Genomic DNA, 25936 nt, shown 5'->3' on the forward strand with positions numbered 1-25936 from the left:
TTCTGTCTTTGTTCACAGCCCGGATGAGGACTCCTGTCAGAAATTTGTGCCATTTATTGGGGTGAGATTAATTACAGACATCACTGTTAATTCACTCTGTTTTTAGTTTTACACAGTCACTCATTTTTTCCATTCCCACAGGTTGTGAAGGTTGGGATTGTGGAGCAAAGCCTCTCAACCTCAGGTAAGGAAATAATTTTCTATATAGCGAGAGACAATGACAGACACTCCAATGTTGTTATAACTGCTTCAGTTATATGATTATAGTGATAATTTATGTACTATTTTCCCCCCAACCCTTCACAGTTGACTCAGATGACGCGATGGGGGGCAACACAAACATCCTGTCGTCCCCGACGCCACCATCGGCTGGTCCGTATGGGAAGGAGATTGGGGGCACCCCCCCACAGTCTCCCTCTGTGTCCACCGCCCTCTCTGGAGCTGGGTACAACATTACTCACCATGTCTGTGATTAACACATCACACTGGAGAGTGTCTGCTTCCTGACATGCGCTGGTTTGCTTTGCAGCTCTCCGTGTTCGGGCAGCGAGGTAATGGGGCTCCAGGTGGACTACTGGACGTGGCAAGGTCCGGAGAAGAAGAAGGAGGGAGAGAAGAGAGACGTGGGGCTGAAGAACACGCTGAAGAGCAACTTCCGTTCGCTACAAGTCAGCCGACTCCCCTGCGGAGGGGAACTCACTCCTCCGCCCAGCATGGCCATGACTGTGGTCACCAAGGAGAAGAACAAGAAAGGTATGCTGACAGCATACGTCAGATTCTGGACATTAAGCATTAAGAAATAGATACATTATCTTTTACTCTGCACATCGTTCTTTCTAATCACGACATCACAGACATTGTCTGCATTGATACTGTTAAAGGTGCTAGTAGCTAATGTAGCCTCAGGCCTGAGTGGGCAGTTTTTTGTGCAATAATAGGCTCTTGTTTCATTGTCATGATTGTGACAGTCCCTTGTTGTTGTTTACTGTTACTCCACTGGACATGTATGCCTCAGTGTGTGCTGTGTCAGCTCTAGTGGTCCCCCCACACACACACACAGTTCAGAGTGCAGACAGATGAAGTAGAGATAGCTTTGCTATAAACAACTATTAGTATTAAAACTACTAAAAGCAAAGAACCAAATCCCAAGTGTCTGAACGTCAAGTCAGGAATGCAACAACAACAACCAAGAGGAAAATGTGCCTCATGGAGAGAGAGAGAAACTTTTGAATGAACTTCTTTTGTATACGTTTGCGCTTTGTTTTGTATAAATCATCTCGCTGTACTTCTTCCCCGTCCAGTGATTTTTCTCAGCAAGAAGCCTAAAGAGAAAGAGCTGGACTCTAAGAGCCAAGTGATTGATGGTATCAGCAGATTGATCTGCACAGCCAAACACCAGCACACAATGCTGAGAGGTAAGCTGGAGCCGCACTGCCACCTGCTGGTGATATCACACAGTAACATGCCGCTCATCCGTTCACTCCTTCCTTTTGCCTCTTTAGTCACTATTGACGGGGTGGAGTGGAACGATGTCAAGTTTTTCCAGCTCGCCGCCCAGTGGCCGACGCACGTCAAGCACTTCCCGGTGGGAATCTTTGGTTACACAAAGCCCGTGTGACGCCGGGCACCATCCACTCAGCCACCAGACTCTGCGCTGCACTTGTCTCACCAAGAGGCTACGGAGGATTAGAGGAATAGCAGGTCCACACCCACCCGCCCACCCACCGGCAGTAATAGTTTTCCTGTGGAAATCTTACTGACTCACAACCACGTGTTCAATACACAGATTTCATGTTGTCTATTTGATGTTTTTGATGTTGTTGGGTGTCGTCGTTATTATTATTTTTTTTTTTACACACTACAAAAAGAACAAGTACTATTTTGTAAGATTTGTGCTACCGCCTCGGAGGTATTTTGAGGTTTTCGACAATTTGCCACATTTGGATAATGGCAGCTGTGTTTGCACTTTGTTTTTGTTAACATTTTATTATTTCTGTGAAATCCTACATTTATTGTTGCTCTATAGACTATGGAGGAGTGTGATGGTGATGTGCAGTGGTGTGCGTGAGATTGTTGGAGACCGTGTTTGTGTTTGTTGTTGAAAGTTGGAATATTGCTGTGAATCTAGATGGAATCCTTCTCTTCTAACTCAGTGCTCAATTTTCTTACTCGTCCCTTTACTTTATCGAAAAGATCAGTTTTTTTTTATAGGAAGGAACATAAAAGTTCTTTTTGCCTCGTTGCTTTTAAGCACACCGTGTACCTAAAGCGTTCATTTAAAAAAAACAAAAACAAAAAAAAAGGTATTTGAAGGTAGCTATAATGAATGTAGCTATGATATATTTGTAACATGTAAGCAGTTCATGAAATCAGATCATTATTCTAAGTGCTGATGTTTTTGTATTGGTGTTAGTGTACATTCAGACTGTACAGTAACAACCACATAGAAGCAGGGTAACAACTTATTTCGACTCCCAACAGCTCAATGCCAAATTTTTAGTCGTACGAATCGTCTCGTATTTTTTCCGCTGCGCCTGCGTTGGATTAGGCCTTGTTGCGGGAACTTCAGGCGGTGTTTTTTTGAGAAGATGGCGTCCCTAGGAGGAACATCTCACAGACCTGCATTAACTTATCCAGTCCTGGACTGTGCAGCGATGTGCCAAAGTCGAGTTTGTTTTACAGCCCGATTTACAAAATGCCATTGTATGTTGACTTGTACATGTAAAAAGTGTTGTGTGGTCTCTGTGGAGGTCAGTATTAAGATTCAGGAGTTATTCATTTCCACAAATTTACCGTTTGGCCAAATGTGTAAACATTTTAAAGCAAAACCTATACAAGTTAGTAATACAGCTTCACGTGCAAGTAGTACCCAAACATATACTGACGGGGCCGCTGGTTCAGTATTGCCTAAGCCTGTTACAGGAAAATTACAAAGTGTGTGTGTGTGTGTGTGTGTCTGACTTGAAACCTGCTTCGACAGTAGTGTTGAGCGCAATGCAAGCATCGAAATGCTTTTAAAAACACGACGACAAGTGTGTGGAGTCCTGCCAGATGTCCAAGTCACTGCCTATGTGTGTCTGTGTAGGTGTGCTATATGTTCGATGGTACTCCCTGAATAGTGTTAACGTGAACCTTTTGCAATAGGAAACCTTTGGACAAAGGGCCTTCTGTATGTTGCTTGTTTTTATAAAGTGAAGACTTTTGAGCTTTGATAGGCTGGCTTTTGTAGTATTGTATAGAAATATATACAAGATATATATACTATTGTGAATTATGAATTCCCCCCCCACCCCCCTTCCCACTAAATTGAAAGCACAAACGGCATACCTTTAATTTCTTTGACATAAATGCCAAATATATTTCCACAGCTATGAAGATATTACTTGTACAATGCAAACACTATTAGGTATGTTATTCCACATACATTTCCCTGACTTTGAAATGCACTTTCATGTGGTTTTATACACATTGTAGCTCAAATTGGGACACACTTTGGCTTTGGAGATAAAGTATGAGAGGTGTAAACCACTACCTGTAGTATAGAGAAGGCTTTGTTTTCTCATAAGGATGATGTGTTTAATGTTGATGGGTTCAAGTGCCCTGTGAGGTCTGAAAAAACCGTCATGGCTGTCTGTTACCTAATGTTTTTGCCACTTAAATGTTACCAAGTTTATTTTGCAGCTACCACCGAATGTGTCTCCTGCTTGTTGAAGGGTTCGCTCTTCTCTAAGTCAGCAGCCCAGGTGGCCCCTCACAAATTTGTTAACTCGAGCTACGTTATCCAGGGCGGAGCCGTGCGAGGGAATTTGTCACGCAGCTGACAAGACAAAATGACAAAGTGTATTTCAATGTATTTGACCTCAATAGTTTTTTTTTTGCCCTAAATCCAGAGGTAGCATGTGTGGGGGTGTTTTACAAGGCTGGATCAATGAGCGGGCATGCTCACTCTGTCACCATAATTTAACACTGCAGAAGAACTAACATCAGTGTTAATCCTTTCATTACTGGTCAGACTGGTTATAGCACCATGCCATCTCATTGCTCCTGTTACTTGAAATGCCACCCAGTGTCTTTGCACAAACCCTATTTTAAAAAAAAAACATGACAGTATTTTTAAATTTACCACTAAAAATATGGGTTACTCTGCATGTTTTACTATAGATGTAAATATGTTTTGGATTTTTATATTGTTTTGTTTCTTTCCATGCTCTCACAAGCAGTTGTGTTTAATAAAATTTTTAATCTTCTGTACAAACACTTTGTCTTTATTCATATTTTTTTACTCCGCCCAAGCAATTGATTTGATCTCAGATAATATCACAAGGCGATTATAAACACGACAGCCCGCCAAACATGTCCAGGCTCCTGAAGCATTACTTAGTGGAGATTGAGGGCAGGTTGACGTAACTCTTCATCGGAGGCAGCGGTTTAATCTTGCGTCCTGCCCAGCCTCCCTTCCTCTGCCACAAGCCGCTCGAGGGGCGAATGCCAAGCCAGCGATTGCGTCCGGCTTTGCCAATGATCTGTTTGTTGTGGTCAATGTTAGACACACGCCCAACTGTGACCACGCAGGTCTCCAGCACCTGTATGTCGAGAAACACAGCTCTGAGTTCAAGGCCCTGAACATGGCAGGTATAACCGTACATCAGGTAACCTCACCTGAACCTGCTGCTTCGAGGGAAGCTGAACAATAGCTGTTCCATTGACCTTACGGAGCAAAATGCCACTTGTACCTGAGGAAGAACAGAAGAAACAGTGATGAACTAAACTGTAAAATGTCAAATACATCAACAGCATTTTCCTGTTCAGAAAGAGCTATAAATGATTACCTGCAGCACGAATGTACTCTGACCCCTTCCCAGGTAGTATTTCCAGGTTGTTCACCAGTGTCCCCACAGGAAGGGCTCCCAATGGGTAAGCATCGCCCTCATTTGCTGCCACTGCATACAGATACCAAGCATTATTTTACATGTTCACATTTAAAGGCTGAACAGAGAGCTGAGGAAACGGCTCTTATACCTGCCATACGCCCAATGACTCCAGATGTTTTGATGATGTCTCCTGCCTGCATGTTCTCTGTTGCAATGATCCATCTTTTCCTGTTACCTCCAGCTACCAGGGCAATATCAGCAGTCCTGCACAGGAAGAAGGTCGTAAAGACCGACGTTTTTATTATTATCTATGGAATACAACGTCTTTTGCGTGACAGTAGCTAATCTCACCTGCACGGGTCGTATCTCACTTCAACAACCTTCTCTTCAAAGGGATGGTTCTCTTGGTCTGGTTCATAACGCAGTCGCTGGAAGTCTATCCATCTGTATCTTTGTTTATGACCACCACCGATGCCGTGTACGCTTATCTTTCCTGAACAGAAGACCTTAACGTCAGTACAAGTAACACACACCCTGCTGTCTGATATATCAGTGTCTATTTTTGTATATAATGTTAGTTAATGGTTTGAGAGTATAAATAATCCCAGACATTTAAAATAAAGTAAAAAAAACTGAGCATAGAGTGACATCCTGTTCTTGTCAAATGTGGACCTAGATGTCAGAAACCAGCCTCCACCCTTGTTGTAAGCACACTGCCGACCCTGTAGTGTCTTTACCTGTGTGATCTCGGCCTCCAGTCTTTTTCATTCCTATCGGCCTGATGGTGTACTTCTCCCTCTGCTTCCAGTTACTTCTATTCTGTTCCAGACAGGCTGTAGTGAGGAAACCTCTGCACTGTCCGACTACACTCAGGGTTCCCAGCTTAGTCTGTGCAACGGCCTGTCAAAACCAGACAGTCACACGGGTGGTGTGGGAATTACACCGACTGCTTGGGATGTTGTCATTGTAAGAGTGGCTGAAAGGAGATTTGTTTTTACCTGACAGGAGAGCAGAGCCGGCTGGGAAACAGTCAAGGAGCGCAGAGCTCGGGTTAGACATGCCACCGCCATCACAACAGCGTCCTGCAGACAGAGGAGAGAGGAGGGTTGTCAGCTATTTTATGGATCTTTATCCACGTAACATTAACACCGGATTTACTGATTAAAATCTAACCTGCTGAAAACTGAACCCTTATACCAATAACTTAAAAACAGTCAGTCTACCAAGAGGCAAGTTAACGTGAGCCATTGCTAGCTTAGCTTCGATCTGCTGACAGGCTAACCTCACTCAATTACTGGACCTGCAATTTAATTTCTACAAAATCACGGAAATATTATCCGTTTTTTTATTCTGCGTTATGTACGACATAACAAGGTATAATGAAGCCAAACCTTTTAAATTTCATCCCCTGCTTCTCGTCGGCGTCCTTCACAGTCCTGCACGCTACGTCGCGTAATGATGACGTATCCTCTAGGGCAGTTCCTGTAGAAATTATTGCCCACAATAACCTCCAGATGTCACTGTGTGCACTTTTATGTTCTTTATCTGGTGGAAACTATCAGATATAATGATTTGGTCTGTTTTATAAAGTAAATATTAATCTCAGCCAAACTCATATCAGTATAGTGACATTATATTTTCGATAAACGTACGATGTCACAGCTTAAACTCATCATAAACACGTAATACATACATGTTATGCAAGTATATTTACTGACTGAAACCGGCGAAAACAAAACATGACGTCACTGTCAGCCGCAAAGGCTTCTGGGGGAAGCTTGCTGTGTTGGAGACATTTTGGATTTAAAGGGGCTGAGCTAGCCGTCAGTCCTAGCTCTCGGTAAGTGAAAGCTGTATTTTCACTATCAAACCCTCTAATGTCGCGGGCCTTGTATGTAGCCGTGTATTTAGGTAGTACAAGTTTAAAATGCTGCCTACAGAAACTCTCAATTCCGTGCATTTAACACGCTAAAGTCGTAGGATCTAGCTAGGGAGTGGTGATGCTAGTTGGTTAGCCTAAGCTAGCTAGCCGCAAAACAGAGCATTAGAGCGATGCGACAGCAATTCATTCAAGGGGTAACCACACTCATTATTGTGGCATTAACTGCTATAATAAAGTGATTGAAACGATCACACGTGATACATTTATACCAACGAGAAGTAACTATCTGGTAAATTAAGGTAGAAGTTACAGCGTCACTGTGTGCCGCGAAAGCATAAAGAAATTGTGTAAATGCTCAAATGAGCAGCTCTGATGTCAAATGGCAGACCACCTGATGTGTTGTTTTGAGTCATTTGGAAATGTACAGAAAGCCATCTGTCTTCCCAGTGCAGTGACTATGCGCACCTTCGTCACGTTGTTACTTACATACGACATTATTCCAAGCTTCTAAAATGTTTTGCAGTAGTGACACATCAGTTCTTTTGGCGTAATGTGGAAGAAAGTGGTGTAATATAGGTGTTATTTATCCATAATACGTGTAAGCTTTATGGATGCTTACGTGGATATTTCCTTTTTATGCGTGTACATATTGTGGCAGCACTGTTGTAAGGCGTCTATTTCAGCTGTTAGTGGAGTGATGGATGACTCTGGACGGTGTCAGTGGCACTTCCCCTCTGGTTGTTCCAGGATCTGCCACACCCTTCTGGATGACTGGCTCTTCTTTGTGTCTGGCTGTGACACCAACAGTGTGCTGGACCGCTGTTTGTGCAGGAAACAGAGGATGAAGATTTAGTGATGTGGTGGTGTCAAACTTCATCAGGTAGACGGGAAATGCGCCCCTGTGGAGATGGCACAAAGTTCAACTCTTGGCTTGTTTGTGCATCCACTGCAGTCTTCCATTCATTTTCTATGCTCGTATTTATTGTTACAATACCAACATGCATCACGCCCATGGCACACATCACATACATGGCAATAGATAGTATAAATTCAGTTACAATTGTGAGATCACCATCCTCTCAGTGCAATGAAGGGGTGAGATTGGAATGGAAAAGGATGGTCAAAAGGAGGTCTAATGATGTGAGATGGAGAATGGCTAATGAAGAGCTTAATGATAGGTCCAGATTCCCTCTGCTTAGAAGGAGATGAACCAGTCAATAGAGTCCACCATGTTGTTTGTTTGCCCACAGAACAGTCTTTCATAACATTATTGGTTGGATGGTGCTACGATTGCTGCAGTATTATATGACCTTTGAGCACGGTTGAGTCATCTAACTTGTCCATAAAATTCATTTCCTGGTGTACAGCAACAACATGCTATGGCTTGTTGTATGGAAGCTCTTATATAGGTAGACTACTTATATTACTTTCTGTACTATCTGGAAAAGTCCAGTGCCGAGCAGCTGCAGGAGAACATTACTGAGGAAACTGTCAGCATAACATATGTTTGAATAAATGGTTATATTCTGTTCTGTTTTGTGTAGCATCAAAGCGTGTAATGTGTTATCACAGCTTGTAGTGCTGCCACTGTGCTGCACAAACTAAGAGACTGTTTTGCAGTAATGCACAAGTATTGGTACCTTGATGAGGATTCGTGTTAAAGAACTGTATGCAATTCAGCTCAACATTTGCATAGCACCCAGAGAGTGAGCTCGGATATTGCAGACCATTGTATGTCCCCAGTCTTGGACGCCTACTGAGGTTGCAAATAGTGATGTTGAGGCTGTTCCATTGTTGTGACTCATTAGGGCCTATTCCTTTGTGTCTGATAAGTATAGAGGAGAGGAGCAGAGTCTGGATCGAATGGCTCCCTCCCCCATCCAGCCTGCTCCTCTGCACTCTTCTGTTTTCCTTCCACTGTGGGCGGGCCCTTCTCTTCATGTGCACCGAGGGCTAATGCTAGTTGTTCTGACGAAGCAGTGGGAAGGTCATCATCCTGCAGGCAGCTCCTGTTCTCCTCTCCCCAACATCAGCATTCATCACTCTCATTACTGTCCGCTTTCATTTCCATTCGCATCAGTTTCACACCGAATGTTTCCGTTTTATTTTAAGAAGGATCTCTTTGGAGCAGGACAGCAGTTTGATGATGCGGTTTTCTGGTGTGTAGCACTGTTGCTTGAGGAGGAGACATTATTTCATCAGATTTTCTCCGTGCCAAACTATGAGGCTGTGATCTGCCACTGAAAACAAGGTTTGTTTTCTGGACCAACAAGCAGCGGTAATATTGCCACTGTGACTGATACATGGCTTAAGCTTTTAGCAACTGTTGGATGACTGAGAGAATCTAAAGGACCCTTTCAGAGAGGAATGTGTAGTTTAGTCGTATTCTGTCAGCTCTGAACACGGTTTTATCGTGCTGTTTGCATGTCATGGACTAACATGCAACTAGAATTATTCTAGATTAAAGCTGTAAAACCTCATTTTCAAAGCTACGGTATATTTAATAAACCACGCCATCTGTTCCAACGTACCTTTGAGAGGCAGGAACATCTGTTAAGGCACTTTGTCTTACTCATGATATGTGTGTATTAAAATGGCCAGTCAAGTAGCTGTGGGCTGAGGGACATGCTGATAATACTTCCCTCATGTGCCCGTGTTTACTTTTGCCTTTTATAACAACATTCTTGATTCTAGGACCTTGCCCACTGCTTCTGAACCTTGGTTAAGACTTGACCCTAATCATTTCTGAACCTGATCATGAGGGCATTTGGATAAAAGCCCATATCAAGTGAATATGGTACTGCTGTACTGTGCAACATGTACATGATGAGTGCATGTTTAAAGGCACTGTGACCTAATTTAGCAGTGAGATCATGAGAGCTGGTTCGTCAATTGATTTTGCTGGTGACTAGCATTTTTCGAATCCCTCATTAAATGCTATCAGCAGTTTCTTTGCACATGATTGTTTCTGTACGAGACAAACATGTAAGGGGAAAGGTAAATGTTAAAGATTAAATCAAGGGCATTCTCTAAAGAGGGAAAAACAACAGGGCTGTTGGACTTTTATCTCACCTCCTTGAAAGACTTGGAAAATATTAACTTCAGATGTTGAAAGAAAAAGAAGTCTGTGTTCTTTTAGAGTTTGTCAGGAAAAAGACATGAAAGCACCTTTCTTTATTAGCTACTGTGTATTCAGAGTTTGTCGGCCCTTTCATCCATACAGGTGTTAAACAGCTGACACTCCGAGTTACTCTGTGGGGTAATAATCTGTCTGATCTGTGAAAATCATTGATCTTTCAAAGGAATATTTCAGAGAAACCAGCTGATTTAGTAAGAGACCTTGTCAAGGAGAAGTGTGTTGCACTCATGCAAAGTTAGTGTCATGTAAATTGAGCTTAATACAATATACTGTACTTTACCATTGTCTCTGACCATTCAGATGGGTATTTAACATTATTTCTTTGTGGGCATTTGAGTAACCCTTAATGCAAATTAGTGAGTCAGTTATGTTTTATGTGCTAACATAAGTTCCCCTCAAAACATGCTTTTTTACCTGCTGCCTCTCACTAACAGTTAACACATCTCCCCGTCCTGCATGCATGCAAACAGTGACCGTAGGCTCGCTAAATTTGTTGATAAGTAACAACCTCCAAAACTGTTTACTACTGATGAATTCTTAAAAGATCTTTTAATAAATTCTCCAGAATGTGGTGATGTGTAAAATCCATAATTAAAAAAAAACACACATTCTGCATTTCAAGTTGAGATGATTTCACCTGACAGCAGAGACGTGCTGTAGATGTCTTCTCTGTCATCCTCCCATGCGCGCAGTATTAAAGGGTTACCTGACACTTATCAATCCCTGCTGCTCTCGTGCCCATCCAGAGCTTCCAGCTGTTGGTACACAAGCTCAGATGTCACCCTGATTAAAAGGGTCCGACTGACATTCAGCTGGCCACGCGCCAGCACAGTAGCTAAGTGTAGTGTCTGTCATATTTCATATTAGCATAATAAATAAACAGTCTCGTGGTAGATGAAACCCAGTTGATATTACATGGTGTGACATGCAGAAGGTCACGGGAGGGACATAGTTGCTGGATACCCACAGTCGCATTGCTTATGTTCTTGTCAGTGGAAGTGTCGGCACACTAGCAAAAAAAAAAAATCTGTTAGAAATGAGATTTTAGCTAACAAATAGACTGCTAACGCTGTAGACATCAGACCATCAGTAGCTATTACTAAGCATAAATCTCTGACTCTTCAAAAAAAATACGATTATATGGTCAAGTACAATTTAATTCCACTCACTTTTGATAGGTTTTACAGTAGCATTATTATTGTCCACAACAGGACACACCTTTCTTGTCACAGCTAAGACCTATTTCATGTCTCTGTTGTCTCTTTATGTTCTCACTGCTGTGCTGCACAATTGCAGAATTAAGTAGCAAAGCAGGAAACCGATTAATGGTGTAGTGTATTTTTCTAATGGCAGATGGTTCTCAGCTGGTGTTTTTCTAACTGCAAGCCTCCTTATCCTTTACCCTATGCATTGCCTGTAACCCTGTTAGAAGGACTGGGCTGCACTTCGCACTGACATTTGTACGATGTAGCCAACAGTGATGTGGCTCATTGAGTCATAGGTTATCTTCAGACTGTTTGGGGAAAATAGCACATGCTCCATGCACTCACCAAGAGTTGACATTTCATGAGAACAGTATGTTATTGCTATTCACTAGTGCTTTTCCCCTGTGTCTTGGCCAGCTGTTGGGGTGTATTACGGAGGCTTTTGTCAGGTCATCCTCTCCTTGACTCTTTAACCAATCATGTTGCCAGCGTGACTGGTCTCTGTGTGGGTGCTGCTGGCATCAGAAAACATCCACACTGCAGCATCTGTGTGCCTTGTGTTACTTTGCAAGCTGCAGCCCTTCTCCCAGCCAGAGCCTATTACAGGTGCCAAATCCCAACAGTCTCTCTCTCTCTATGGCATAATGTGTCTTGTGGAGCTCTGCTCTTTGTGTCTTCATTTAACCCCTATAGAAAAGTACCAAAGTCAGTTGGAGTACAGCAGTCTTAAGTCATGTGTTCTTCTTTTACTTTCTGCTTTTTGTATTCAATATTTGAAATGAAGGACTTTCTGACCTATATTTCAGATGAAGTCTGAATCCCTCATATAAGGTAGCGATGGCACATGAGTTCTATTTCCTTTTAATGGCTGTCACTTTGCTGCAGGATCACGCTGTGATCTTATTAACGGAGCAGAGAAATGACGCAGTGTGTTTGCATCAGGGGAGTGCTTATCGGTCAGACACTGATATCTTTAAAAATGGAGAGGGGCTTGTTTAATGTCACACAATCCACAGAGAACGCCTTAGGTTATTCAGCGTCAAAAGTAATTTTAAAATAAAGATACATTTAAAAAGCAGAAACGATGAGAAGGCAGGTTTAGGAAGACACAAGAATATGTGTCTTAGGTTCTGTTTTATGAATTTCAGTGTTAAACAAGCACAGCTGTGCCTTTCAAGAATCATCATGAAAATGTCTTTTTTTAATGTGCCAGCTGCTACTGTTTAAACTTCCCCACGATGTGTGTTAGTGTGTCTTAACATTCTCAAATCTTTGACAGGTTTCCTTGAGCTATAAAGATGTCCACCATGGTGTATCCACGAGAAGAGAAGCTGGAAAAGCTTTCTCAAGAGGAGATCATCTCCAACACAAAGCTGGTGATCCAGGGTCTGGAGGCCCTGAAGAACGAACACAACTCTATCCTCCACAGCCTCCTAGAGACCATCAAGTGCCTGAAGAAGGATGAAGAGGCCAACTTGGTTCACGAAAAGTCCAATCTGCTACGCAAGTCAGTGGAGATGATCGAACTGGGCCTGGGAGAGGCACAGGTAAGACAAGATGGCAGACAATGAAAACTAAATATGTTAAATTGGTAGGACAAAGAAGACTAGTTTACATGAAGCTGTTCATTTTCCCTTAATGTTTAACTCACACACACACCCGTGTGTGTGTGTGTGTCTCCTTTGGGTGGCTTTGCTTCCTCATTCTATCCTGAGCTCATGTGATGACCATGATTCACACGGAATCAAGGCCAGTTTGTACACTGCCGCGTTGTCATTGCAACGTTTTGCTCTTGTTAAATGTCACTTGTCTTCAATCCTCTCTGCATCCCAGGTGATGATGGCCCTGTCCAACCACCTGAACGCAGTGGAGTCTGAGAAGCAGAAGCTGCGTGCCCAGGTGAGGAGGCTTTGCCAGGAAAACCAGTGGTTGCGGGACGAGCTGGCCAACACCCAGCAGAAACTGCAGAAGAGTGAGCAGAGCGTGGCCCAGCTGGAGGAGGAGAAAAAGCACCTGGAGTTTATGAACCAGCTCAAAAAATATGATGAAGATGTCTCACCCACTGTAAGTAAGGATGGAAAGTTTTGATTTAGTTCCATTTTTCATTAGTTCGTAATACAGCATACCCCTTCTGTTCATTATTTAACCCTAGATGGTTCATGTTGCATGTATAAATGAGCTTCAGCAGTGAAATAATCTCCCTTAATTATCTCTATAGCACACTAACTTGTCAATGATATCAATTACAAGAGGAGAAACTGTTTTTTGTAACAGGAATTTGAAACTGGTCTTCCAGGAATTAGCCCCTCTGCTGGTGTCCTCATTGATCTAATGATGAGGATGAATCCTCAGGGTATTCTTGGTCACAAAAGGAGGCGGTCATAGACCGTATCCACTAACTGCTTAACTCAGCAGGAAGCCACCCTCAGAGAAGCCTGAAGGTTCTTGTTCTTGCACTCGAAGCAGCTTTTCAATTTTCATCTTTCACAAGCTGCTGCATTAATAAAATCTTTATGAATGAATATGGATGAGCACAGCTTATCCATTAAATCCAATTTATCTTTAAAAAAAATAAGGGGGGGAGGGTGTCCTCATTTATTTAATAATGAAGGGTTGATCCTAAGTGTGAAAATGTGTATCCCAGTTTGACGCAGGTCTTTAATTGTTTATGTGAGATACTAATATGGTTTTTGGTGTTTTAGTCCAATATTATAATTGAAGCATGCCACATGTCTGATACATGTTTCCTGAGCTGCCAGCTACCATCCTTATTTCTGTCTGAGAATTTGAATGGCCTGTTTATTTCATACTTCTCAGCAGGAGGAGAAGGACCGAGAAACACCTAAGGACTCTCTGGATGACCTCTTCCCCAACGATGAGGAGGAGCATGGGCAAGGAAGTAAGTACAACAGCTTAGTACAACTCATTCAAGGCTTAACTGAGTTATCCCTGTAATCCTATTATTTTCCAAATGTAGTTAACGGCGTAATCAGGTCTGAGTTTTCTTTCATTTTGACAACCATTCTGACGTTTGCCCTACAGTGCAGCACCAACACAACAGTGCAGCTGTGGCTGCTGCACAGCAGGGAGGCTATGAGATCCCCGCCCGCCTGAGAACCCTGCACAACTTGGTGATCCAGTACGCCTCTCAGGGCAGGTACGAGGTTGCTGTGCCGCTCTGCAAGCAAGCTTTGGAGGACCTGGAGAAGACCTCTGGACATGACCACCCCGACGTGGCAACCATGCTCAACATCCTGGCTTTGGTCTATAGGTTAGAGAGGAGTTTTTAACTGTTAAAATTCCATCTTATGTAAATGAAATGAGAAACACTGAGTCTCACGTTGACGTCTCTCCACTCATTCAGGGATCAGAACAAATACAAAGAGGCAGCCCATCTCCTTAACGATGCTCTATCCATCCGTGAGAAAACCCTGGGCAAAGATCATCCTGCTGTAAGTCTACATTGTCATGGCAACCATAGCTACATGAGGACACGTCCATGTGTAGACCAATCCATCAACTGTTGTTTGTTCATAATTGCTAAAAGACCCCTAGTCATTCGGTCTGTATAGATTTTCCCCGCTATTAAAGTATAGATTTTTGACCACGTGTCTGCAGGCATGAAGTCATCAATCCTTGCAGCTCCAAATTACAGAATCCCTGAAACTGGAGGACAATGACCAATGGGAAAACGGCAAAAGACAGACACGTGTTTTACTTCTGTCTAGATAATTATAAGAATTGATTTACACTGAAGCACTAAAAAAACTCATAAAGCCTGAAGGAATCTGTTGAAGCTCAGTGCTACTCCCTGCAGCTAGGACCACAGGGTGTGAGCCAGAAAAGCAAAGCACATGTGCACAGCCTTTTCAGGTTTTCTGTCTCTGTATTTCCAGGTCGCTGCAACGCTGAACAACTTGGCTGTGCTGTATGGAAAGAGGGGGAAGTACAAGGAGGCTGAGCCGCTGTGCAAGAGGGCTCTGGAGATCAGAGAAAAGGTAGGCCACATCCCTGGACTGTCCCATTAGTTCAGTCCACCGCAGTGCTATCGAGGCCTCATCTCAAAGCCAAACCAGTGAACAATTAGCTTACTGTAATTAACGTCGATAGAGTCAGTTGAAGCAACTGTAATACCAGCTACTATAAATAGGGGAAGGAGCAAATGGTTTTCTTAAATTGTCTGTGAAGTTTCCACATGGGACCGTTCCTTTGTCGGCGGGGAATTGGAGGGTTTAATTGAGAGCACGGCTGAAAATGGATAGCAGGCACTGGGGGAGCGAGGCAGGAGATGGATAGGAGACGGGACAAACTACTGAGCTCAGCAGGGTACAAAGAGTCTCTCTTTTCCTGAAAGCTCTATTCTGTACCCTCTCCCTCGCTATTGATCTGCCAGCCTTTTATTAGATCTCCTGAGTGCCTGTTTGTGCCTGGTGTGCTGCCTGGTGAAAGTATACAGAGCTAGAGAAGAGGAGCCGAAGGCACTGAGGCAGAAAGACAACTGCTAATTCAAAACATTGGCTTCTTAATTTCCATCAGGTGCTGGGGAAGGACCACCCAGATGTGGCCAAACAGCTGAACAACCTGGCCCTGCTGTGTCAGAACCAGGGCAAGTACGAAGAGGTGGAGTACTACTACTGCCGTGCCCTGGAGATCTACGAATGCAGGCTGGGTCCAGATGATCCCAACGTGGCCAAAACTAAGAACAACCTGGTGAGAGAGAAGTTCATACCGTACTCCCCTCTTCTTTCTTTTAACCCAGTCACTTATTTATGTTGACAAAAACTCAGGTCCTCCTATATTGAACAAAATCAGTCCTTTCCTGCACCCTTTTGCCTGCTTCTGTGCCGTCTCGGGGATGACGGAGAGGTTGAATGTACAGAAGGGATGGCTCAGTAGTACAATGCCATTTTTCATGAGTCACTGTGTGCCGGACAAGAAGGAACAGACACACTGACCCTGCTCCCTCAGGGGACGCTTGGCACATTTGATCCAAGAGTAAAATGTACTTTCACCTCTGTTTCTTCTTCAGGCATCGTGCTTTCTCAAGCAGGGGAAATACAAAGAGGCTGAGATTCTGTACAAAGAGATACTGACCCGTGCTCATGAGAAAGAGTTTGGATCTGTTGATGGTAAGATATTCAAACAGAACACGTTTAAATAGAGGACAATGAAGGATATTTTTTTCAGCTAACCTGAAAAGCAATGAATAAATATTATCTCAAAGGAAATGGTGGTGGGTCATATTGGTACAAACCAGCTGTAGTTTTTGTTTTCTCCTCTCCTCCACCATTGTCTTATCTTCCACCTACTGTTTGTCTCACACCAGCGAGCAGACTCAGTGATGGACAGATGGTTAAAAAGTGGACGATGTTCTAAGCAGTGACATCCTTCATCCTTCAGAGAACTCAAAGAATCTTGAGAATTTTTTTTGGGGGGGGGGAAATAAAGAGTTTGCTCCTGTGAAAGATGAACTTTTGAAATTTTCCTCTCCTTTAGCTGAGGCTAAGCCTTTTGTTGGCTTTCCTCCAGGGATTAGATTGGCTGCTTTGAAAAAGGAGTGAAAGTAACTCTGCACAATGCACCACTCTGACGCCTTTTTTCCAGTTCATGTCCATTGTTCATGCGCCACTTCACTTGACAGGAATGCTTCGAATTTTTTAAAGCTTTTTGCTGAAGTGGAAGGTTAAGATGAAACAGCTGCAGTTAATGTATATTTTATGTTATAGATGCTGTGTCATATTTGATCACTCCACATGTGAATATATTAATACTGATCATCTGATTGTGATTACAAATGACAGCATATAGCTAATAGCTAGCCAGAAATGCAAATTGCATTCAGTCAGTATGGTTATGAGCTCTCAGTTGTACACCATGGCTGAGGCAAATATTCAGGTGTCTGTTGCCAGCGTTACTTTCATTAGCAAGGATTTCTCAACTGTACCAAACTGCAACTAAAAATTATGTCCATAATCCAACATTGAATTTAGCTCTGGTTGCTAAAAGCTAATTAGCTCCGGAGTGACTTTTCCCTCCCAGGGGCAAATATATGAAATGATCTGGGCACTACGTTGCATTATTTTTGCAGGATAGTGTATGTAATCTGTGTCATATTAAATCACATGTGTTACCTTATTTCACGCTGGTTTGTGCTCAACAAAACCTTTGGACAGTACTGTTTTCTGTATGGAGTGCTATATTTGTATGGAGGTGATGTTTCTGCATCAAATTGCTAAATTAGGTCAGAAACTTTAATAGAATTGATTTTCTGAATGGCAGAAATATCTGTTCGCAGTGCTCCGATTTATTAGTTAAACACAAAGAAGATTGAATCTTATACTGAAACAGGATGTGGTTAGAAACTTGTCTGTCTTCTAGTCCTGTTGTTACTACTGTGTGGAGACCCACGTTCCTGTCTGTGTGTCTACAGCTGAGAACAAGCCCATCTGGATGCATGCAGAAGAGAGAGAGGAGATGAGCAAGGTGAGAGTCCTTCTGTAATCATCCTCCTGTCACGCCGAACAAAAGCAAACAAAGCATATTTTTAATGGCTTTTTAAATGTGAGGTGGAGAAACAGTGAAACAAGTCACTCCCTGGAACGTGAAACATAATCCCTTTTCAGGGCGATGTCCCATGCACACACACACACACACACACACAAATTAACCCCAGCAGAAATATGATGTTCTGTGCAAACACAGGAAAAATGCTGCTGATCCTGTTTTAACCGCTGCTCCGATGTTTTTCTTCCTCTTCTCCCTATATTTACTTCCAGGGCAAGCACAGAGACAACACTCCTTATGGGGAGTATGGAGGCTGGTACAAGGCCTGCAAAGTCAACAGGTGAATCAGAAGCAAAGTGATGAGCATGTTTTGAAGCTTTTGGCAGAATTAAATGTTTTTATAAATCATTTGTCCATTAAAACTTGTATCATGGGAATTGTTTTGTCTATATGCTGACATTTTTAAATACATTTCTGTGTCTCTTCTGCATCCAGCCCTACAGTGAACACCACCTTGAGGAACTTGGGGGCGCTGTACCGCCGTCAGGGCAAGCTAGAGGCTGCTGAGACCCTGGAAGAGTGCGCCTTGAGGTCTCGCAAGCAGGTCAGCATCATTTCCTCCGTTAAAGTTCTCATCTGGGCCTGTAGATAACTTATCGGTTCCTGTGTTTGTAAATTTTGTTTGTACAGTATGCTCCCCATGTTAGGACAGTAAATCTCATGATATTTCTTTCCCTTTCCCTACATTGCTATGGATCCAGAGCAACACAGTAAGTTGTTTCCTAACTGATAGCACCTCCACCCTGTTTAGTCTCCACCTATCTCCCCTAACATCATTCCCATCTCACGGTCATTTAAAATGTTTCCTGTCCCCCGTGACGGTGCTTTGAGTGCATTAAAAGAGACAGGAAACATGACTTCACTTCAAACTCTCCATATAACTTTGCCCCTCTCACCCATGTCAACTAGCTGTGGTGTGATTCTGCACTAAGGTCTAATGTCCCATGTGTTGTACCCATTAGGGCATAGACCCCATCCACCAGACACGTGTGGTGGAGATCTTGAAAGATACAGAAGGCGACAGGCGGAGGAGCAGGGACAGCCTGACCAGCGTTAAGTATGAGAGCGGCTCTGAAACCGGCGAGGAAGTGAGTATGGGCGTGGAGTGGAACGGGGTGAGTACAAATCCACTGCAATAGAGTTAACACCAGTGGCCTCTCTGGGGAAAAACAAGGTGGTGTTAGTAATGTTACAGAGAGTGAGGACTGGGACGGTTTATAATAAAAGATGAAGGGGATGGATCGTGTCTTTTAGATGAGCAGAAAGATGACTCCTTTGGCTCATGTAACGTATCGAGTCAGGAAGCTGCTCTCAGGAAGCCTCTCTTCACTGTGGTCGAATGACCTACTTTATGATGTCAGCCATCATCATAATTATCTTGCACAAAACCCTTTCCCAGAAAATCATTACAAGACGCACCTTCCTTTTTATAAATTTGTGTGGTTGCTGTTCAAAAACCCATCCTTCATTTGGCTGCACTCAGTGAACTGTGTCTGTCCCAGTCCCTCACGCCCTGTAGATGCTGTATATACCACGTCTTTCCCCTGAGGTTACCCTGGAAACACTGAAATGTAAAGCTGATTGAGTGTCTTGGCATGCTGACCGTGTTGTTTTTAACAGTATCAAGAGTTTTCTTTGGAATACATCTTCATGTTTTTGTTGCTCATTGCTTGACAAAGACGACCCAATGTCTTGTTTTAATAAGCTTTTTTTTTTTTTTTTGCTGGCAACGCCTTTGCACAAGTGGAATAGTAACAAGAAGGCACAAGCTCAGTCTCTGGCACCCTGGCAACATTAAATATTTATGTGGAACGCAGAGATACAGCCAGTCTCAATCCTTGTTAAAAAAATCTGATATTTTCACCATTCAGCACAACAGACAAGAGTCCTAATATTCTCAAGGTCTGTCCCTCTGTGCAGTAAACTGGGTGTCGGATATGTGGCGCTTCATCTTGCCGTTTTATCGGCTCATTATAACTTGCACTGTGCTTCACCCAGACCTACAATTGTGTCAGTGCTGAGCTTTTTATGTGTGCACAGTGTTTCTTTATGGAGCCCTGGGTGCAGTTGAATAGACACATAAACAGTAGTGTGCCAGCAGGGATGTCTCGCCTGAGCCTGAGCCTGTGCCTGTGCCTCTCCCTTCACTTAAGTGCAACCACGCCCTTCACTGCACCAACCCAGTCCAAACATGCATGTAGCCAAAGCCAGCCTGCCGGGCTCACCCTTAACATGCACACTAATGGGCCATGTTTGTGTTTTTCATATGGTTGTTAACCTCACGTCTGCTGGCTGCTCTCTGATTGTGAAGGCTGTTCTCATACATAACACAGCTACTCTAAAAAAAAAATACTTCAGAATTCACTGCAGCAAATGTAACGGCATGTGTTTTCATCCGAGGGTGCACCTGTCTCTCTGTGAAACATGTGAGGGCATGCAGAGGATCGCAGGGTGTGTGCGGGCACAGCAGTAGACTTTAGATTCACACAGTCAGATATTTATTCACAACAGTCTCTTGGTGATTGTCTCCAAAAGGTATTCATATTATTTTTGTGCTGAATTTTTGACTAAATTTTTACCAAATTCCATCCATCCATCCATCCATCCATCCATTCATTTACAGAGATGTGAATAACGTGGCTATGTTGCACTGTGTAGACATTCGCTGAGGAATGATGCGATCGGTATGTCAGAAGTACCGTCTACTGACTTTATAATTTGCCTGAACATGTGTTCACTTATCTTCTCTGCCCTTAGAAAGTCTGATGCGTCACTGGGTGCATATATGTTTGTATACTCAAACACAGAGATTTGAATAAATACCTATCAGATCCGTTAGATAGGAATAACCTGTGTTTAAACCAGTGGAGCAAAACGTACAGGGGAATAATACTAACGAGCTGTCGGCAAGTTTGTGGTTGTGCTCAGGTTAATTGGTGACATGTGTGCGTGTCTGTGTTTAAAATGCATGTAGGTGTAACTGGAAATGCTTTGTGCTCTCGGCTTTTAATGTGCTGCTTCTTAGTGTGCATGCGTTTCCTCTTTTTATTCCCCTCTTCACTAACCTGCTTCTTTGTTGATTCCTTTTGCCATGACAACCAATCAGCCTGTCAATCAGATTTCCTTCTCTCATTCAGTGGATTGTACCCTCTCTCTCTCTCTCTCTCTCTCTCGAACTCCACACAATAAGCTTGGGTGGGTTGGTATGTAGTGACATAATGAAGAGGATGCATAAGAGCATTAAGTCAAGCTGAGGATAGTTTGAGTTTATCACACATTATATGAGTCAGATTTGGCTTTATATTACTCATGCACGTCTCAGTGTAATAACTCTATGCGGGTGCTTGCAGATGTCTACGTCTGCACAGCATAGTCACCGCTGAGTGCCAGGATTCAGGCTTTCTGGTACCCAAGGATGAGAGAAAAGCTGAGTCACAGCGACTGCACCCATCAACCTACTGCATCGCTGACCTGCTTGTTCGAGTGCAGCCTCTAAGACAGCTGTAATTTTTCAAAGAGAAGCAGAGTCCCTCTGCCTCAGGATCAGTATTTGTTTACAGTAATCTGTAGTAAAATCTGGTGCAGGTCAGTGGCAAACAGCGATGAAGCTTAGGAAGCATAGGAAGCTCCAACCCAGAGCGCTTAATCTTACACTGTGTGCTGTTTTTGTCTGTTTCTCTCTTTCTGTTTTTATCAGGCCTAAGCCATCAAGGTTATTCCTCCATCCTCCTTCTCTCCTCCCCCAACACAATAGCAAAAGGATGTGTGTTGTCGTTCCTTCTGGCCCTCTCTGTCCCAACAAATCAACAGCTCCTCTACCATTCCTGGTGCCCCCTCCTGCGGCAGAGACTCAGAAAAGCCCCCCCTCTCCCATCCTGGTTGTCACATCTGTCCCCTCCGTTCAACTGGCAACTGCTGGGACGTTTGGTCTTCTCATCTCTGCTGTTTTTTCCGCTTTCTCTCTCTCTCTCTCTCTCTTTCTATCCTCTTCTCTCACTAACCCCGCGTTGCACCCCCATGTCGGAAAAAATCGAAACTTCAACTCTTTATCTCACTTAGCATTCGAAATGATCATTGTGTGTGTGTGTGTAATCTTTCCCCGTGAGGAGGTCACTCACTTTTTTTCCTGTCTTCAGCACCATGTGTAGTTTGTCATTAGAGGCATAGTAGATGAAATTTGGCTAGTTAGAGGAGCAGGATAGTAATTTATTGGAAGAAAGCAAATGCTAGTATAACCATTGACTCCAAACCCATCAATACAGAATCAATATGTAACAAAATTCCTCAATGAAAGGCGAACTCAAAGCAACCTGGTGCCTGTATTTAGCCATAATAGTGTCTTTAGTTTTGGGTGTCTTTTTTTATTGAAGTTTGTTTTTTTTCACTAATGCCTGCGATCAATGATTAACAATCATTATTTTAATGGTACTGTATAGGTTAACATGCTAATTCTGCATCCTCATTAGTGTGTAAAAGGAAGGGAACGGAGCGTTGTCCTTTTGTTTTTTTTATAGATTATGTTTCCTATTCACATTTTGTATTGGTATTGTTTACATTTTTAATGATTATATTGTGGCTTAATATAAAAGGCAGTAGTATGTCAACAACACTATTGTATTGCCATTGTATGAGATGAGGCCGAAGCAATTTGGTCAGATCACGGCAGTGCTGTTGTTGCCATGGTAATTTATTTTCAGGCTTCAGTGTCCTTGGTTTGATAGAGCATTTAGAGAGGATCTGTGTACACACACAGCAGCTCGCATTTACAAAAGGGAAATTGTCAATGCTGTACGGCAAACATCCAGCACAAACACTGGCCACCAGGATAATTATAGATTTCATTATAAAAAATGGACGTAAATACCCAGAATTGACAGTGTAAGGAATACAAGCTAGCATTGCCACACAGGTCTGGACGTCCCCCTCCAGTAGTATTAGTGTGTGTGTGTGTGTGTTTGTGGATGTTTTGGTGGTTCAGTCACAGTGCCCACTCCGGCTATGGATACTGTATTTTCAACACAAAGCTTAATGGAGTGTTTCGCCTTTGTTTTGTTCTTACACGGTTGTTTGCAAAAGTTAAACATTGTCACTTTGGTGATGTTTCTACTAGACACCAAAAGAGTACAGTACAGCGAGTGTTTCCTGCAGCTCAACATGTTATATTTGAAATGTTTAACTAACTGAATGTATATGACTTTAACATCTTGGAAGTGTAATTGTAGGCTGTATTTATAGATTTGAAAAGTGCATTGACTATACGGCTCTTCAGTATGCTACTTGCCTTGATTCTTCATTCCTTCCAATGAATACACCTATACTTCTAATGCAACAAAAGAATCGACTATGTTCATCACATTATTATGGCAATATTGTTGTGTTAGTGGAATGCTTATTTATTGAACTGTCTATTCTCGACATATATAGTGTGACTCCAGTTTCCTAAAGTGGAAGAACATACATGGTAAGGTCTATAAGCACTATCTTAGTAAGTAGGACTGCATTATATATTTACCATTCTGCATTGTGAAGATTATTGCATCAACACCTGTTGGTATTCAAATAAAGTTTTTCATTTGTGAAGTTTGTCTTTTTCTCTGCATCAGATGGAGACTTTAGGTTTTTATCAGTGGAGACATTTATACACAGTGCCCCCTGCTGGTAATAAACCGGTAGTTTTTTGTTTGTTTTTCCACCAAAGCCAGAGAACACGTACTGTGTTTGATGGTTAGTAGTTGAAATTTACACTTTGTCACAGTCTGATGAATGGATGGATGGATAAATTACTTCAAATTAATTTTTAATTTGTTTTTACTGTTATAGCTGCTTCCCTTCCTACAACATCCCTTAATTAATTTATGTTTTTCAGCCATAAAACGTTCCTGTATATACATTAAAAGTAACATATTACTGCCATGGTGACATCACTTTAATAAGCTGTGTGTGAGACAATCCACTAGTAAAGTAAGGCCGTATTTGGCAAGTTAGTTCTAAAGGAGTGTGTAGTATTTAGTGACATCTGGTGGTTAAACTGTGAATTGCAGCCAGCTGAATACACAGTTTCCAAAGCAAACCTGCCAACATCTAACGTAAACATAAAAAACATAAAGCTCTGTTGTTAAAATGTCCTCTTGTTTAGAGTTTTGTTTGCCTGCTCCTGGTTTCTGTACAAAATTCAGCAGCTCAACATAAAATACATTCAGTGTATACACACTGGTTGCTGATTGTTTTTGGACATTGAGGGACATGTACTACTGAAGTTACTAGGTGAATAGATGGTAGCATTGGACTATGCCAGTGATGTAATGCATGAAACCTGCAAGTCATAGAAAAAACACAAAGAAGAAGAAACAGATTTGCACTTCAGGGATGCTGAGTGGATGGATTGATGTGTGTGTGTGTGTGTGCAGGATGGCAGCGGTGCGCTCCAGCGTAGCGGCTCTCTGGGGAAGCTCAGGGACGTTTTGCGACGCAGCAGCGAGCTGCTGGTGAAGAAACTGCAGGGCAACGGGCCGCCCGAGCCTCGCAGCACCAAGTAATTACCACAGAAATAGACACTTACAGACTATGTCCCAAAGCAGCTTGTTGGAATAATAATCCTCAATTTCCCACCCTGAGATCATTATATTCTCATTTTTCATTCAACAGCATGAAGCGAGCTGCCTCTTTGAACTACCTGAACAAAACCAGTGACGATCCATTCCAGGTGAAACACAGTTGATGTGAGAAGAGTTCATTCAGCCTGAGAAGACTTCACGTTTTAACCCACCTCTCTCTTTCTTGTGTTTTCTGTTCGTCAGACTCGGGGAGGCAGCAACTTCAGGGAGAGCCGGGGCCTGAGCTCCAGCACTGTGGATCTCTACACTGGAAACTGAGCTGCAAAGGCCTTCCACCCAAAGATGGCGCCTTTCTCTGAGCCATGCCGACACTACCAGACAGCATCTGACCCAAAGACATTTCCACTTACCACGATGAATACATCCTTCTTTGTTTTATTGCTGTTCCGTCTTCCATTAACAGACCTTTGATCATTTTCTTTTTGCCTCAGTGCCTCCTTATTGTGGCCAAAAAAAAACGTACCTCATCTCTGCTCCCTTGAATCACTGTGACGTGTCTCTCTCTCTCGCCATAATGTCACCTGTGCTGGTATTTTCCTCCTTAATGTTGTTGTGATTTGCGACGTTTGTGTCTTCCTGATGCCATTTGATTGTTTTATTAGTGTAGATTTTTTGGTCCTGCGTGTAAATAAATGTAGATTTTTACATCTCTGAGATTAGATCTTTTTATGTTTGTTTTAATGGTCACACATCGGCCTGTTGAGATTACGTTCCAATTTGAAGTGTCGTTCAAAGCTTTGGGGAAACAGGGTAAAAAGTTTATCCTACTGACATGATTTGAGTCGTGTGACTTGTTAGGGCAATAATAACTTGGGAAATGCAGCTTTGAGATCCAAATGTGTGTTTTTTTTTTTCAGCCACTGATCTCTCTTCCAAGCTCTCTGAGCTCTCAGAAACCTGCGAAACACAACCATGAAATGATGCTTTTTAACATTGTCTGTGTAGATATATATATAAATATAAATGAGGATGCTCTTTGGTGCAAAGTCTCGGCTGCAATTTCAGTGTCTTTGTACAGCTGTGAGCACATCTTGTGCTGTTTACAGTGATTATAACGTGTGATTTTCTGTTTGCACAGTTGTCAGATGGGTGTCTTGATTGCGTTTTTTTTTTTTTAGTGAAGCTACTCAAAAGAACTGGAATGTCTTGTACTTTCTTTTAATTCTTCTTCTTGTTTTATGTTTTCAAATCGCTAGAGTTAGTAAGAAAATGATGTTCATCCGTTTGGATCTTAAACAATCTCACATGCCATAAATAACTGTGTGATAGCAGCTCTGTCTGATCATGATGCAGAAATAAAACCAGCTGTTTTCTACTTACAGTTGTGTTTTGTCAGGATCGAACTTGACTGTGGGAACCCTGTGAATGTTCGTGCCTTGCCAAGAGTTTTCCCTCCTCCTCCTCTTGGTAAAAGTCAGGCTGAGGTTTCTCTAATCTCTCAGTATGTCAGAGCTTTAATGTGGAGCTTTGAATGAACCAATCCCAGGATAGTTTGGAGTACTGTTGAGAGCTATGTGACGCCTTTTCAGTAGCGGAGTTCATTAGTGCATGGGAGTTGACACCATGCCCTCAGTCACGTCACATGAAAGTACAAGGTTAATGCTCAAGCGTTCCCTCGTAAGTCAGGCATGCATAGAAGATTAGGCAGGTTTTTTTGTGAA

General features: G+C 42.6%; 3 protein-coding genes across 7 annotated transcripts in view; 2 read left to right on the forward strand and 1 right to left on the reverse strand.

Annotated features, from left to right (window-relative positions):
* The window catches only part of LOC114446848 (phosphofurin acidic cluster sorting protein 2-like), a 38471-nt gene extending 34224 nt beyond the window's left edge, over window positions 1-4247 (forward strand). The window contains exons 19-24 of the mRNA XM_028422677.1: window positions 19-61; window positions 142-184; window positions 307-445; window positions 530-753; window positions 1302-1415; window positions 1503-4247. Coding sequence (XP_028278478.1) covers window positions 19-61; window positions 142-184; window positions 307-445; window positions 530-753; window positions 1302-1415; window positions 1503-1618 — 679 coding nt within the window. The 3' untranslated portion in view covers window positions 1619-4247. The remainder of the gene's footprint in view (window positions 1-18; window positions 62-141; window positions 185-306; window positions 446-529; window positions 754-1301; window positions 1416-1502) is intronic.
* Window positions 4245-6365, reverse strand: mrpl2 (mitochondrial ribosomal protein L2). The gene is made up of 8 exons (XM_028422679.1): window positions 6263-6365; window positions 5870-5953; window positions 5609-5771; window positions 5223-5364; window positions 5020-5135; window positions 4830-4940; window positions 4660-4733; window positions 4245-4583 (listed from the first exon to the last, which is right to left on the reverse strand). Exons 2-8 carry the CDS (start codon window positions 5939-5941, stop codon window positions 4374-4376), a joined length of 888 nt encoding a protein of 295 aa, XP_028278480.1. The 5' UTR covers window positions 5942-5953; window positions 6263-6365; the 3' UTR covers window positions 4245-4373.
* A 275-nt stretch (window positions 6366-6640) lies between these two features.
* On the forward strand, window positions 6641-25459 carry klc1b (kinesin light chain 1b). 5 transcript variants are annotated; one of them, XM_028422701.1, is made up of 17 exons: window positions 6641-6711; window positions 12377-12644; window positions 12931-13161; window positions 13915-13996; window positions 14140-14368; window positions 14462-14549; window positions 14994-15095; window positions 15634-15807; window positions 16127-16226; window positions 17528-17580; window positions 17874-17941; window positions 18097-18205; window positions 18363-18371; window positions 18624-18776; window positions 24069-24193; window positions 24307-24364; window positions 24459-25459. In XM_028422701.1, exons 2-17 carry the CDS (start codon window positions 12396-12398, stop codon window positions 24531-24533), a joined length of 1905 nt encoding a protein of 634 aa, XP_028278502.1. In that variant the 5' UTR covers window positions 6641-6711; window positions 12377-12395; the 3' UTR covers window positions 24534-25459. The 5 variants fall into 5 exon arrangements, with proteins under 5 accessions (XP_028278502.1, XP_028278504.1, XP_028278505.1 ...); XM_028422702.1 differs by lacking the exon at window positions 6641-6711 and adding an exon at window positions 8716-9004; XM_028422703.1 differs by lacking the exon at window positions 18363-18371.
* Window positions 25460-25936: the final 477 nt, after the last annotated feature.

This window comes from Parambassis ranga, chromosome 15 (genome assembly GCF_900634625.1).
Source record: "Parambassis ranga chromosome 15, fParRan2.1, whole genome shotgun sequence".
Taxonomy (NCBI): Eukaryota; Metazoa; Chordata; class Actinopteri; family Ambassidae; genus Parambassis; species Parambassis ranga.

Bases quoted from the DNA above. Each gene is read 5' to 3' on its own strand.
- mrpl2 (XM_028422679.1), bottom strand. From the start codon at position 5,941: ATGGCGGTGGCATGTCTAACCCGAGCTCTGCGCTCCTTGACTGTTTCC. The intron at 5,772-5,869 runs GTAAAAACAAAT...TGGTTTTGACAG, and splicing joins CGGCTCTGCTCTCCTGTCAG to GCCGTTGCACAGACTAAGCT. The intron at 4,941-5,019 runs GTATAAGAGCCG...ATCTGTATGCAG, and splicing joins AGTCATTGGGCGTATGGCAG to TGGCAGCAAATGAGGGCGAT.
- klc1b (XM_028422701.1), top strand. From the start codon at position 12,396: ATGTCCACCATGGTGTATCCACGAGAAGAGAAGCTGGAAAAGCTTTCT. The intron at 14,369-14,461 runs GTTAGAGAGGAG...CCACTCATTCAG, and splicing joins ATCCTGGCTTTGGTCTATAG to GGATCAGAACAAATACAAAG. The intron at 15,096-15,633 runs GTAGGCCACATC...AATTTCCATCAG, and splicing joins CTCTGGAGATCAGAGAAAAG to GTGCTGGGGAAGGACCACCC.